General features: G+C 55.5%; 1 protein-coding gene across 1 annotated transcript; it reads left to right on the top strand.

Moving 5' to 3' along the window:
* Positions 1-7498: 7498 nt before the first annotated feature.
* Positions 7499-12906, top strand: LOC116446872. Its single transcript, XM_032115290.1, has 14 exons — positions 7499-8108; positions 8218-8367; positions 8551-8699; positions 9025-9172; positions 9408-9595; positions 9685-9822; positions 10117-10231; positions 10405-10542; positions 10751-10927; positions 11061-11216; positions 11376-11477; positions 11875-11977; positions 12242-12298; positions 12589-12906. The coding sequence occupies exons 1-14, from the start codon at positions 7875-7877 to the stop codon at positions 12786-12788; spliced, it is 2055 nt and encodes a 684-aa protein (XP_031971181.1). The 5' UTR covers positions 7499-7874; the 3' UTR covers positions 12789-12906.
* Positions 12907-13201: the final 295 nt, after the last annotated feature.

Genomic DNA, 13201 nt, shown 5'->3' with positions numbered 1-13201 from the left:
GACAGCAGCCATTTTATCTCGGGGACGCTGATACTCTGATGCAAAAACCCCTGACTGTTCCTATGAGAAACAGACGGATTAAGACGGCTCCCCCAGCATACAAAAATGCGATAATGACCCTTTTGCTTAATGAAATGGGAAATCCTCTGGATGTGGTGATTGAAAAAATACAGCAACTAGGTAACCTCGGGGAGTGGGGACCCCGGGGGAGTGCCTGGCGGAGTTGAGAAAACCTACAAAGGAGTGAAAACAGGATTCCTCAAAGGGAAATGTTTACAGCTGTGCTAAAGGATGGTGTGTCTCGTGATAAAATTGATGGGATCCCAGCTCCGGATTTATGGAAGAGAGATAAACAGAGAGGGTTGCATAGACCTAGGAAGAAAGCACAGAATGCTAAAGCAAAAAATACAGGAACAACTCAGCCTACGGCAGCCCCCCGGAGCCTCAATGGGAGGGACTTCATGTCTGCTCGTGGAGGGCCCACCGCGAGTGGATCGGAGTGTTGCAGGGGGTAAGGAGGATTGGGAACTGTATTCTAACCTGTGTCCCTGGAAAGACGCTAGGGAAGTAGTTCAGCATAGTTAACAAGAATGAGATAACGGCCAAGCTCCCGTGCAGTCAGCACGAAAGGACTGGCGACCTCACGTGGAGCTTCAGATATTTTGGAAAAACCGGTCCTCACAAATTGTAAAAGCCTTAATTGACACAGGAGCGGAGGCCTCTTTAAATTTATGGGAATCCCAAGAAATTGAAAGGACAACCAGGGATTATTACAGGTTTGGTGGGGGGAACAAATTGAAGCTGTGCAAACACAAATAGAAATGAAAATAGGGAACCTCCCCAAATGATTGCACACAGTTATGATTGTTCTGGCCTCTGACTAAATATAAATGGGATTGGTATCTTAAAGGGACTGACTTTAAATATATCCAGTGGTTTCTATCAGTTTGGGACAAAGCCTTATATCAGTGCCCATCCAGTTTTAGTCGGGAAGGCAAAAATGCCCCCTGTGCAGATTCCTGTCACAACTAAATTGGTAACCACAAAGCAGTACAAAATCGCAGGGGGGGCATGAAGGCATTTCACAGACAATTAAAGACTTAGTGGATGCAGAAGTTTTAAAACCCACTACCATGGCTTGGAATAACTCAGTCTGGCCCGTCAAGAAAAGTGATGGGTCATGGAGAATGACTGTGGACTTTAGAGAATCAAGTAAACACAGCCCACCTCCTGCGGCAGCTCTATCAGATATTGTTACTTTAATATCAAAAATCCAGAAACACTCTGGAACCTGGTGTGCAGTAATTGATTTGGCCAATGCTTTCTCTACAGTACCCACTGCTGAGGAGCGTTGGGATCAGTTTGCCTTTATGTGGCAGGGATGACAGTACCTGTTCACCAGATTGCCCCAGGGATGGGTCCACAGCCCAACAGTTTGTCATCGAACAGTGGCTGAGCACTTGGATGAAATAAAACTGACTCCTCATGTGCAACTAACTCGTTATATAGATGACATCTTGATCCAGGGGAGCAATGAGGAGGAAGTGCAACAAGTCCTTGAATTAGCTGTGGATCATAGGAAACAGAAAGACTGGGAAATTAACCCTACCAAAATTCAAGGACCATCCCAAATGGTGAAATTTTTGGGAATTCAGTGGCATTGCGGGCATCGGGATATCTTACCCAAAGCCCGATAGAAGATTTTAGATTTTGCAGTGCCACAAAATAAAAAGGAGACACAAAGATTTATGGGATTATTCATCTTTTGGAGACAACGTACTCTGCATCTGAGACAAATCTTAACCCCTTTGCATAAAGTAACCAGGAAAAAAGTAGGAATTTGAATGGGGAAGTGAGCAGCAGGCTGCCTTTGAATTAGCAGAAGAGGCTATTCAAAGGGCTTTAGATTTATGGCCTATGCAAAAGGGAAAAGTTGAGTTAAATGTATCTGTGAGTGGGTCTCATGCTAATGGGAGCCTCTGGCAGAAAGAGGGGAAGAAAAAGGTTCTCCCAGGGCTTTGGGGGAGGAAGTTGCCAGAAGCAGGAAACAACTACCCACGTTTTGAGAAACAGTTATTGGCATGTTATTGGGCACTGATAGAACAATTTACCATAGGACATGAAGTGGTGAAGTGGCTTTTCATCCGGAAATTCCTGTTCTGCAGTGGGTCAACAGTTCTCCGAAAGCCCTTTGAATTGGGCACGCTCAGGAGTCTACTATTCTAAAGTGGAAGTGGTGTATTCGGGATAGGGCCAAGGTAGGAATCGGGGGGATAGCCACTCTTCATGAGTGAATAGCAGCTGCCCCCGTGAGGGACCAAGAGGTAAGTCCCAACTTCACAGCTGAGAGGGAATCTCCAGTGAAGTGGGTAAAGACTTTAGGTCAACTAATGCCACAGGAAAAAGAATGTGCTTGGTTTACGGATGGGTCAGCTAAATATATAGGAAGGAAGTAGCTGACCATCCTCATTCAGAAAAGTTTTTAGAAACGACCAGAGAGGGGAATAGCAGTCAATATGCTGAATTATATGCAACTTATCTGGCTTTAAAACAAGAAGATCTCGGAGAATGCCGTTTATATACTGATTCTTGGTCAGTAGCTCATGGGTTAGCTACGTGTCTACCGACATGGGTAGGCAGAGACTGGAAAATATACTCCAAAGAGGTCTGGGGAAAGAAACTGTGGAAAGATATTTGGGAACTGGTACAAAGAACTGATGTGACCGTGTTTCATGTTGATGCCCTGTAGCATGTTGACCTTGGCTGGGTGCCAGGTGCCCACTCAGTCACTCTATCACTCCCTTTCCCACTGGGACAGGGGAGTGAATAAAATGGGGAACAACCAGCAGGGTGAGATAAGGCAGTTTTGTTACAGTAAATGAAAGAAATAAGCAGAGATCTGCACGCACAGGAGCTAAAGAGAAAAAAAGTCACTCTCTACTTCCCATCAGCAGTGATGTTCGGGCACTTCCTGGGAAGCAGGGCTTCGGCATGCGTAACGGTTCCTCCGGAAGGCCAACGTTGAAAACTCACGAATGCCCCCCCTTCCTCCTCTCTCCCTTAGCTTATATATCTGAGCTGACATCGTATGGTATGGAATATCCCTTTGGCTAATTTGGGCCAGCTGGCCTGGTTGTGTCCCCTCCCAGGATCTTGCCCACTCCCATCCCCTCAAGGCGCTAGCCTTGACTACTCAGGGGTGTCAGAGGGACAGCGCTGCTCGGCAGTAGCCAAAACAGTGGTCTGTTATCAACACCCGTCCAGCTACCAATGAAAAGCACAGCACTGTAAGGGCTGTGAACTTTACCTCAGTCAGACCCAATGCATGCCCATCGTAACACAGATACTTTAGAGCGACTTTATAACTCTGTTGCAGGCAACCGAGCAAAGATTTCCCAAGCCAGACTGGAGTTCCCTCCGAAGCAGGATCATGAAGGCTTGGCAAAATGGGCGCACCAAAAATGTGGGCATCTTGGAGAAAAAGCCACTTACAGGTGGGCTCAAGAGCACGGCATTGCCATGTCACTCGATATAATTAGAGCTGTAATTGCTCAATGCCCCGTGTGCCAACAGATGCACAAATGCCCAGTGCCAAACACTGTAAAAGGACAATTGGGGACAATAAAATTGTGAAAAAAGGGGATCCACCTCAAGTCACCACCATTCGTGGAGACAGAGGGTTTGGATCTAGCAGCTTGAATGATGGAATTAAAATATGGGTCCAAGGGCCTAATGGCCCTCCTGAACCGGCTGAGGTAATAGCAGTAGGAAAGGACAACACCATTCTGATCACGAGACCTGGGGAAAAAAAAAGGGAATATGTCCCCACAACAAAATGTTATTTGCAAGAATAACTAGATGGTACAGGATTTTATCTTGCAGACCCTGCATGCCTGAACCTGCCTGTTTACTGCAACAGCCCCCTCAGAAAAGGATACTATCCACGGTGCCTGGGCTGAGGAACCAACCTTTGTGGAGGACAGAAAGGACTAAAACAATGAGACTACTGTTGGTAATTTTAATTATGTGTTATCATTGCGATCAAATTGCCACCTGGGCAAATAGATTTCGAGCCTTAGGGGAAACAGTGGCAACCACCTTTAATCTCAGCAACTCCTGGGTCTGCAGGAGCCCAGGCAGAGCCAAAGATTGGGCCATGACAGATAGCCCAACCATTATCACCTAAGTGGTGTGTCAGTGAACGAAGCCATGTACACAAAGGAACAGGTTTCTGGACCTCAATCGTTGGTGATTACGCCTTTCCGGGAAAGGCATCTACTGCCGTAACCGGACATAAGGACTTGGAGTTCGAGTGGGAGAAAGTGTTTGCGAAAGGACTTTGGGTTTTGATTGTTGGACCTCTGATTGCCCTCCTTATGATTGTTCCAAATACCAAGGTAGATAGAATCAAACACATGTTAAGCTCACCAGTGGTAGTTGGGTAAGGTGTCCCTACCACAGTTACCAAAGGGATTTTGAAGGCTGTAAAGCCGTGGGGAGGAATCTGTTCTTTGACCACCTATTTTTAAGTTGCCCCCAAGACAATTTCACAAGTAAAACACATGTTGTCCATGATTATCAGTGGAAGTGGCAACATCAGAACGGAACTCGAACCCTTTTCAAGGAGTTCTGGTCCGACTCTAACAAAACAGAGCAGGGGTGTGACTACAGATGGAAACCCCACCCGGGAATTTGGAAATGCAAATATTATGACTCTTATGGTGAAGCAACTCTTTTTGGAGGTCCGTTAGGTGCAGGGAACAAGTCATATTTTGACCCAACAGTTGATGACGAAAAGTGGGAAGGCCCTTTTGCTACCGAAACATGGCCCTTGGAAGGTCATCACTGGATTTGTGGCCAACATGCTTACCGAAGGTGGCCTCCAAACTGGTCAGGAATATGTTATACAGGCTATATCAGGCCCCTGTTCTTTTTGCTGTCACAAAGCCGGGACGGGGCTCAGAGTCAAACTATATGAGGATTTGGTCAGAGAAAAATGGTGTCTTGACACCTCCCTAACTAAGGGAAGCTCCCAAAGATGGGGAGATGATGAATGGCCACCTGAGAGAATGATACAACATTATGGACACGTGGAACCCCAGTGAATTGGTATCACGGGCCAGAGAACCTATCTGTAATTTGAAGTGGATAATATGACTGCAAGCCATCTTGGAGACAATAACTAACCAGATGGCTGCCACCCTTGACCTTATGGATGACCAATCCACGCGACGGCAGAATGCGATTTTCCAGCATCGCATGGTTTTAGACTACTGGCAGAAGGAGGAGTTTGCGGGAAATAAAATTAATCCAGCTGTTGCTTACAAATTGATGACAACAGAAAAGCAGGAAAACAGATAACTAGGGAGATGAGAAAATTAGCCCATGTACCAATCCAGACATGGGAATGTTGGGAACCAGATACATTTTTGTGGCTGCCAGGGAGTCTGTGGCTCAGACGGGCCCTTCTCCTTTCCCTTTGTGCAGCCGCTACCTTTTTGTTTATTCCTTGTTTAATTCCTTGTATTGTGTGATTAATCAAGCACACAATACAGGGAATGCAGCTTGCAGTTATGCCTCAAGATGGACTAACCATATACGCAACAATTGTTGGGGCAGTCGGACAACTTCTAAGTCCGATGATCAACTGATGTGCTGAGGCCTGAGCAGCAGGCCTCACCAGGGCTGGCCTACAAGTCAAACCCTGGGTATTACGTGACTACCACCATCAGTATGATTAAGCTACAAAGAGATGACCAGGACTCTTAATGCTAGGTGTTTAACGCCAAATGGGCTGCTTTGGAAACTTTCACCTCTACGCGTATAGTTATCTGCACAGGGACAGGAAGAGGGCACAAGCAGAGACCATCGTGGCTTAACAGTGAGCTTTGGCTGTGCCTAAAAGCAAATGAAGCAGCAGCAGCAGAGTGGCTGAGACTCAGAGGCGCGACCATCGCGGTGCCTGGAGCGCTGTCAGGCAGTGCCTGGATCCTGGGTGCGGTTCTGGTCCCCACAAGGGAGGAATCGCAGCCCCTGCCTCAGAGCCAGTCCGAAACCCAACCAAGCGAGACCAGAGGGAGGGGACCCTTCCCATCTCTCTTGGGCATGGCTGCAAAACAGCCGCTGCTTCTTCCTGCGCCTGTGTTTGGGGTCTGCTGACCCCAGAGCCAGCCGGCTTGTGCTCTGTTGTCCGAAGAGTGTTCAGAGCGGGCATGAGAAGCGCTCCGTGCACAGCGGAGAGTCCTGGAAGGCGCTCACAGGAGCCTCCTGCGGGAACAGGGCTCTGCTCTCTGGCTGGGAGCAGCCTGGTTTTGCTGCTGTGACCGCAGGCAGGAGTTGAGGCAGGTGAAGAGGCAGCGGGCAGCTTGTGTTTGTAGGGGCCCGGGGCTGCGCGCCTGAACCGACACGTGGGACCACACTTGGGGGAAGGTGAGCGCGAGCCGGAGGGCCTGTTCTGGAAGGACCGGAATTAATTGAGCCTTGCCAGGGTTTCCTAAGTGTGTGTTGCTGTTCCCCAGGAAATGGACAGATTTGGGGAAATCCCTTTGGAGGAGAGGGTCTTGCTTCTCAGGGAAAGTGCTTCCCTAGGTGCCTCCAGTGAAGTGGGTGCAACCGTCTCCCTTGGGCTCCCTGTGCTCCTTCCAGTCCTTGAGGCCCGTTGCACTTGGCAGAGGGGCGTGGGAAGGGAGAAGGCTGTGGAGAGCAGGTTTGGCATCAGCCAGGGCCTGCGGAGACCAACCCAAGCACCTGCAGCAGAGTGTGTTACCCCCCTTTCAGCAGAGGTCTGAGCGAGATCATCTCTGTCCAGCTGAGAGCACCAAAGCTCTCTTTGAGGGCTGTGAATTAAAAGGCCTTTATGCACGTACTTTTCACATCTTCCCTAGCTGGTGTGTTTCAACTCTTGGCAGGATGCATTTGTCTCTTGCTTGCTGGAAGCTGCCCTGGCCCAGGGCCAGCACAGAGCTGGGGTGTGTGGGCCAGGCAGCAGAGAGAGTCCTGCCCTGTGGACTCGGCAGATCTTGGTGTGTCCCAGGCTGTCTCAGACACTCGGGGCAAGGGATTCCTTCCAACCCGGGGCACTTTGGGTGGGCTGGGGGTGGTCCCAGGGGCAGGTGCCAGTGTGTCCAAGGGCCCTTTGTGACACAGTGCAGAACGGTCACCATGGAATGCAAGAGGACAGGGTGTCCCAGGGCCCTTTGTGACACGTGCTGACATAGGGGCTGGCGGCAACGCGGCCACGCCACAGTGCTCGGTGCACGCAACGGGGCAGGACGGGCGTGAGTGGTGCTGTGAGGAGCGCCCGCACAGCCAGCTCGTTCGCTGCTGACCCGCAGCTGTTCCGAGGCGTTAGTCCTGCATCTGGCCTCGCGGCCGGACTGCGGGACTTGGTGACTCGGAGCTTTCCTGAGGCATCTCCCGTCCCTGCAGCTGGTGCCCTTGAGGCCAGACCGTGGGATTTGGTGACCTGAATCCTTGACGAGGAGTCTCCTGTCCTTGTGTCAGGAGCCCTCGAGACCAGAGAACAGGACTTGCTGTCCTGTAGCCTTTCTGAGGCTTCTCTGTCGCAGGTGCCTTCAAGGCACGATTGCAGGACTTGCTGACTCGGAGCTTTTCCAAGTCATCTGTCCTGCAAGTAGACATAAATCCAGTCAGTGACATGGAGCAGAGACCCCCAACCGTGCCCAAGCTGGCCTGGGTGAAGGAGGAGGAGGAAGAAGGCCCTGGAGCTGTCCCAGCACAGCAGTCTGGACTAGCGGAGCCGCAGGAGGGTGAGTGGCAGAGCTGGGTCACAGGGCTGGTGCCTGCAGCCAACTTGGCCCCATCCCATCCCGCCCCATCCCATCCCATCCCATCCTGTCCCGTCCCCTGGGGACATGCCCATGGACAGGACGGAAGAGGGGCTGGGGCAGACCCCCCCACAGCAGCCGTGCTCCATCCCCTGGGCATACCGGGGCTGTCCCTGCCTGGGGAGCGCAGGGCTGGGCTGTGTTCTCCGGCCTCTCCCGCAGCCCCTCAGCTCTGGCTGCGCTCGCTCTTTACCAGACCCAGCCGTGGACCCGACACAAGAGCACGACCCCGCCCGTGGCCGCTTCCGCAGAACAGCGCAGGTACCTGCAGCCATCCCCACCTGGGCTGGGCCTGCTGTCGCTGCTCAGCCGAGCACTGTGCTTGGAGCACCCCATGGAACATCCTTCTCCTCTTGCCCTCCTCCTACAGATGGTTTGCAAATTCATCAGGAGCATTCGGGAGAAAGAGACCAGCGTCATGGGCACTGGGGTCATACCATACTCAGAGGTCTTCAAATACGAGACCAGTGCCGCCCTGCTGGATTTGCTTGTGAAGCGGGGTGTTTCCAGTCCAGAGCAAGTAAGCAGCATGTGGCCAGGGTTCAGTTCCCCCAGGAGTCACATGGCTTGCCAAGCCACGCCTGCTGGTCACTTTAAGCCTTTGAGGCCATCCCAGTGTGGTGGGAAGGGAAGCAGTTCTCTGGGGAAGCTGGGGGACATTACTCCCTCTGGCAGCTTCCAGCTCTCCCCGTACCTTCTCCAGGTGCCTGCCATGGTGAGGTACATCCACCGATGGCTCATGGCCAATGAGCCTGCTGAGCACAGGCTGGACAATACCCTGCTGCAGCTGACAGAGGCACAGCCAGCTGATGTGGTCATGACTCTCCTGCGTGTGGCGCCATTGTGTGACAGGTATGGGGCCCACCTGCCCAAAGGGCTCAGGGCTCACCAGCCCATCACCCTGTGGAGCCTGTCTCCCAGGCGCGTGACAAACGGAGAGTTCCAGGGCCCTCTGGCTCCTCCATTTTCCAGCCGTGGCATGTCAGCCCCCAAGCCTGCTGCCATGCTCCCTCCCTGCCCCTCAGGGGCCGGTGCCCACAGGGGTGGGCTGCCTGGGTGCTGCCAGTGAGGGGCCGTGAGCAGAGGCAGGGCTGACAGCCAGCTCAGGTCCCTGCAGCTGCCCAGGCCACGGTGCTGTGGTGGACACCCCCCCTGACAAAAAGCTCTGACCCCACAGAGCTGCTACAACCATGTGGAGCACGATCTTGTCCTCGAGAAGGACTGCGAGGCTGGTGGTGCTGATACTCCTCGAAGTGCTGAGGAACTGGCCAGAGCACATCCCACACACCTCCGATGGGGACAACACGAATGTCTTTGCCTTGGCTGTGAGTTTCTGGCCTTTCCTCACCCTCCAGGTCACCTCTCAAGCTGCTCTCCATCCTCTTCCCACCCTGCATCTCCCTGCCTCAGGCGCTGGGCTGAAACCTGGGCTAGGGGCAGGTTCAGAGGCACCAGGCCCGGTGTTCTGCCTGCATCTCCCCTGGCCTCTCCCTTCCATGCTCTGGCCCTGCCACAGGGACACACTGGGCACTGAGTCTCAGGGGGATTTGTCCTTTGCAGGCAACTCTGGTGATGTGGAAGATCCTCCAGGGGCCCTGCTGGCCACAAGAAGCAATGTTGTATTTCCCTCGCCTCTTTGTGTATCTGCTCTTCCAAGTGTTCTTCAGCACAGAACATTTGCCACAGAAGGTTAATACTTTCTGGAGAGCATGCCGGGAGGAACACCGCCTTCCCACCAATCCCAACAGGTGCTCCATCCCAGTCATCCTGTCCCTCCCATGACCCCAGGGCAGGAGGCAGTGCTTGCAGCGTGACCTGGGCTTTGCTCTGCACACAGGTTTGTAGTGCAGACCCTGAAGGCCCTGCTCTGCCGACTGTGGGATGAGGATGTGGTGGTGGCTTTGGAGCGCAAACGTGTCTGGGACACACTGCTCTGTCCTGACACCCAGCACCATGCAGTGGGTCTGCTGGCCAGGTGAGACCCCCTTCTCCCCCGCTGCCCTCGGCTTTTGTGCCCTGTGCCCAGGGTGCCCCACACGGTGGCCGTGGTCGTGGGCCAGAGGGCCTTGTCACCGAGGAACGGCTGAGCTGACGGGAAAAGGCCGGGAGAGGAGGGTGCCCCGGAGCAGCCGCCTCCCAAAGGGCCCAGGTCCCTTCGCAGGGTGGTCGGGAAAGACCAGAACTATGTGACTCAGTCCTGGGACAGGTTTGCCCCCCCCCGCCCCCCCCACCCCAGCTCAGGGCCTGAGTGCCTTTTTCTGCCTTCCAGGGAGATGAGCCAAGCATCGCTGCACTTGTGTAAAAGCATCTTATGCTGTCTCCTTGAGATGCTCAGCAAAGAGATGCCATACTGGGATTTCCCCGCCCTGGCGTTCCTTGTGGAGGTGAGCCCGACGGCCAGCGCTGCCTCGCTAGAGCTGCCTCCCAGCTCTCTGCCCTCCCGTAGCCGCAGCTGCCTGGGACGGTGCCCGCGCCCTGCGCTGCTGCCTGGGCCCAGCCCTGTGCGCTTCCGGGCTCCTGCCGGCCGGCTCCCCTGTCACTGCCCTGTGCCTTTCAGGTCCTCGAGTGCCTGGACCTGAGTGAATGCGGTGACAGCATAATGGACGTCGTAACAAGACACCTGAAGAGCGAGCGCAGGGAGATGCGTCGCCTGGCACTCAGGGTCCTCCTCTTGCTCAGGGATGATCCCTCAATGGTGAGAAGGGGGCAGCACCTGAAGCTGCGCTGGCAGCGTGGGGCTGGGGAACACAGTCGCTTGGGCTTGGCCGGGCTTTGGGCGCTGAGGCAGCTGTTTCCAGCTCTCCTGCCTCCTGGTTCAGCTGCCCGAGTGCTTCGGGACAGGCCTTTGGCCTCTGGGCCCTACTGTAGAAGGGTGGCGTTGCACAGCTTTGTGTTCCACACAGGCCGAAAGAATGTGGAGCCTGACTAAAAGCCTTGTGGTGCTCCTGCGGGATAGCGACAACGACGTGGTTAGGATGACCGTCGTTGTACTCAGCCGTTTGTTCTTGGCTAATGCCCACCCGATACCTGGCCGCGTCGCCCTGCAGTTGGCTGAGCCTCTTGTGCCACTCTTTGACAACGTAAGGCTCTGTGCCCCCAGCCCCGGCCACTGGGTGCTGTCCGGACACTTTGTGCCCTGTGGATTTTCAGGCCTGTGCCCAGGTGGGCCTGGAGCAGCCGATGCTGAGGTCCTTCCTTCTTCCTTTTATACAGGATGATAGCCAGGTGCAGATGTGCTCCATGTATGTCTTCCAAGAAGTGATGGATTTAATAAAGCGAAAGGGAAAGAAGGCCCTCAAGTCACACGTGCGCCAGAGCCTGCTCCCACTCTCCTTCCACTGCCATGATGAGAGCCAGCGCGTGGCAGAGGTAAGGGCTCATGGGCTGCTGGTGGCAGCCTGGGAGCAGGCTCGGCTGCCTCCTGCTCTGGCGCCTCGTGGACTGCAGCTTCCCCCTGGCCTTGGCACAGGGATGCTGGTCCCATGCCCTGGGCTGTGGTGCCATCTCCGGGTCTCTGCTGCTCGCCAGGCTTCTCGGGAAACGCTGCTTTGTGCGGTCCAGTTCCTGAAGAGGAGAGATCTCGAAAAGCTGGTGAAGAAGGAGAAGCTGTGGAAGTTCGCCGAGTGCCTGGTAAGGACGGCCTGGCCGCAGCCTGGAGAAGCCCCCTGCCCCCGGCGCTCAGTGTGCGGGGCTGGCAGCTGTGCTCCCTGTCCAGCGCTGCACCCAGGGGCGCCAGCCTGCGCCCCACACGCTGCTCCCTTCCCTGGGCCGCGCGGGCTCTTCTCCAGGTTCCTCTGGCCCCGAGCCGGGCGCCGATGGAGCGCCGGCCCAGCTGGGCTGTGGGGCGGGGGCGGCACCGAGGCTCCCCGGGCAGCACCCGGCCCTCGGCCCTCTCCAGAGCCCGGCGCCAGCGGCTGCTGGCCGGGCCTCGGGGCTGTGCGGGCAGGGGAGGCAGTGCCGGCCGTAGGGAGCGCCCGGCCAAGGGGCTGAGCCCGCGCTAAGCCTTCCCTCCTGGCGCTCTCTCCAGCTGGCAGAGGACAGGAGCCAAGCGGCCGAGCACCTGCGCCTGGCCCTGCCGTACCTGGACAGCCCCCAGACGCCCCTACGAGAGGCGGCCGTCAGGTTCATTGGTGAGCCCCGAGGCCGGGGCCCCTCCCTGCCTCCCCGCCCCGCCGCAGCTCGGCCCCAGCCCGGCTGCTGCCCCGGCTGCAGCGGGAGCCGGGCCCGGGGCCGTGGGTGCTGCCGCCCTGCCGCAGCCGTGCCCTCGGGCGTCAGGATGCGGCAGGGGCCCGGGCTGAGCGCCGCCGGGGAGGAGGGCGTGTGGCCACAGGGCTGGCAGCGCCCGTGTGGGGCAGCTGTGCTGCTTGGGGCCGTGACAGGCTCTGTGTTCCCAGGGATCGCCGGGCGGCACCTGAGGCGGCAGAAGGAAGAGCTCCAGCTCATCTGTGAGGGTGAGCGAGGGCAGCGGGCTGTCAGCGGGGGCTGGCGGGGGGAGCTGCAATCCCTGCCCCGGCTGCGGAGGGCTCTGCTCCCTGTGCGGGCGAGGGGTGGGCCGGGCAGAGCACAGAGAGGTTTCAGGGACATGTGGGGGATCGGTGGCCAGCACCTTCCGGCTGTTCCCGTTGGCTCCTGCTCCCTCCTGGCCATGGCAAGAGTGGGTGGGATGGCCCTAGCCAGGGGCACTTCCTCGCGTCCCCAAAGATCTGGGCTCTGACCGTGGCTCTGTTCCTCTCTCTTCCAGCCCTTGAAGACATGACAGATGACATCAGCCCTGCTGTCTCAAGGCTGGCAGCTCAAACATTGTATGTCCTCAGAGCAGCAAAGAGAGCTCCATACTCCATCTTCCAGAAGCTCCGAGATCGACTCCGCAGGGCATGCAAGACACGGCCTCGTCTGTGGGGCTGTGGCTGGCTGCGCTGCTGGAGCTCTGCGGAGAGCTGATCTGGGAGGTTCTGTCTGGCAGAGCCACCTGAGCCTTCAGGGATTTTTCTTTTCTTTAAGATTGTTCTTTTCTTCTTTTTGTTTTCCTTAGCATGTAAATATAGAATGTGTTATGATACACAGACTCCCAGGAGCTTTCTTTTGGTGCCCAGTGTCCGCAGGACGTAGGGGAAGAGGGAAAAAAAGCTGCTTGTGCTCAGCAAGTTGCCCAGGCATGCAGCGTGGAAGGGAAAATGGCCAGAAAAACCCCTTGGCCTTTGGTGGTTGTGCTGGAGCCTTAACGCTGCCGACAGAGCGGGTGGGCAGGGGCCGGAGCTGCAGGTATCCCTGCGGGACTGGCGCCTGGAGATGGCCACAAGCCCTGTCCCAGGCAGGAACCACCATCTGTGTCCTCCTGCTTGTGTGTTGCTGGC

The sequence above is a fragment of the Corvus moneduloides genome, chromosome 7 (assembly GCF_009650955.1).
Source record: "Corvus moneduloides isolate bCorMon1 chromosome 7, bCorMon1.pri, whole genome shotgun sequence".
NCBI lineage: Eukaryota > Metazoa > Chordata > Aves > Passeriformes > Corvidae > Corvus > Corvus moneduloides.
This window is presented reverse-complemented; position numbering and strand designations above follow the sequence as displayed.

Excerpts from the sequence above, each read along its gene's own strand:
- LOC116446872 (XM_032115290.1), top strand. The coding sequence starts at position 7,875 with ATGCCCATGGACAGGACGGAAGAGGGGCTGGGGCAGACCCCCCCACAG. Across the intron at positions 8,109-8,217 it reads GCTTCCGCAGAACAGCGCAG|ATGGTTTGCAAATTCATCAG; the intron begins GTACCTGCAGCC and ends CTCCTCCTACAG. Across the intron at positions 11,478-11,874 it reads GGAAGTTCGCCGAGTGCCTG|CTGGCAGAGGACAGGAGCCA; the intron begins GTAAGGACGGCC and ends CGCTCTCTCCAG.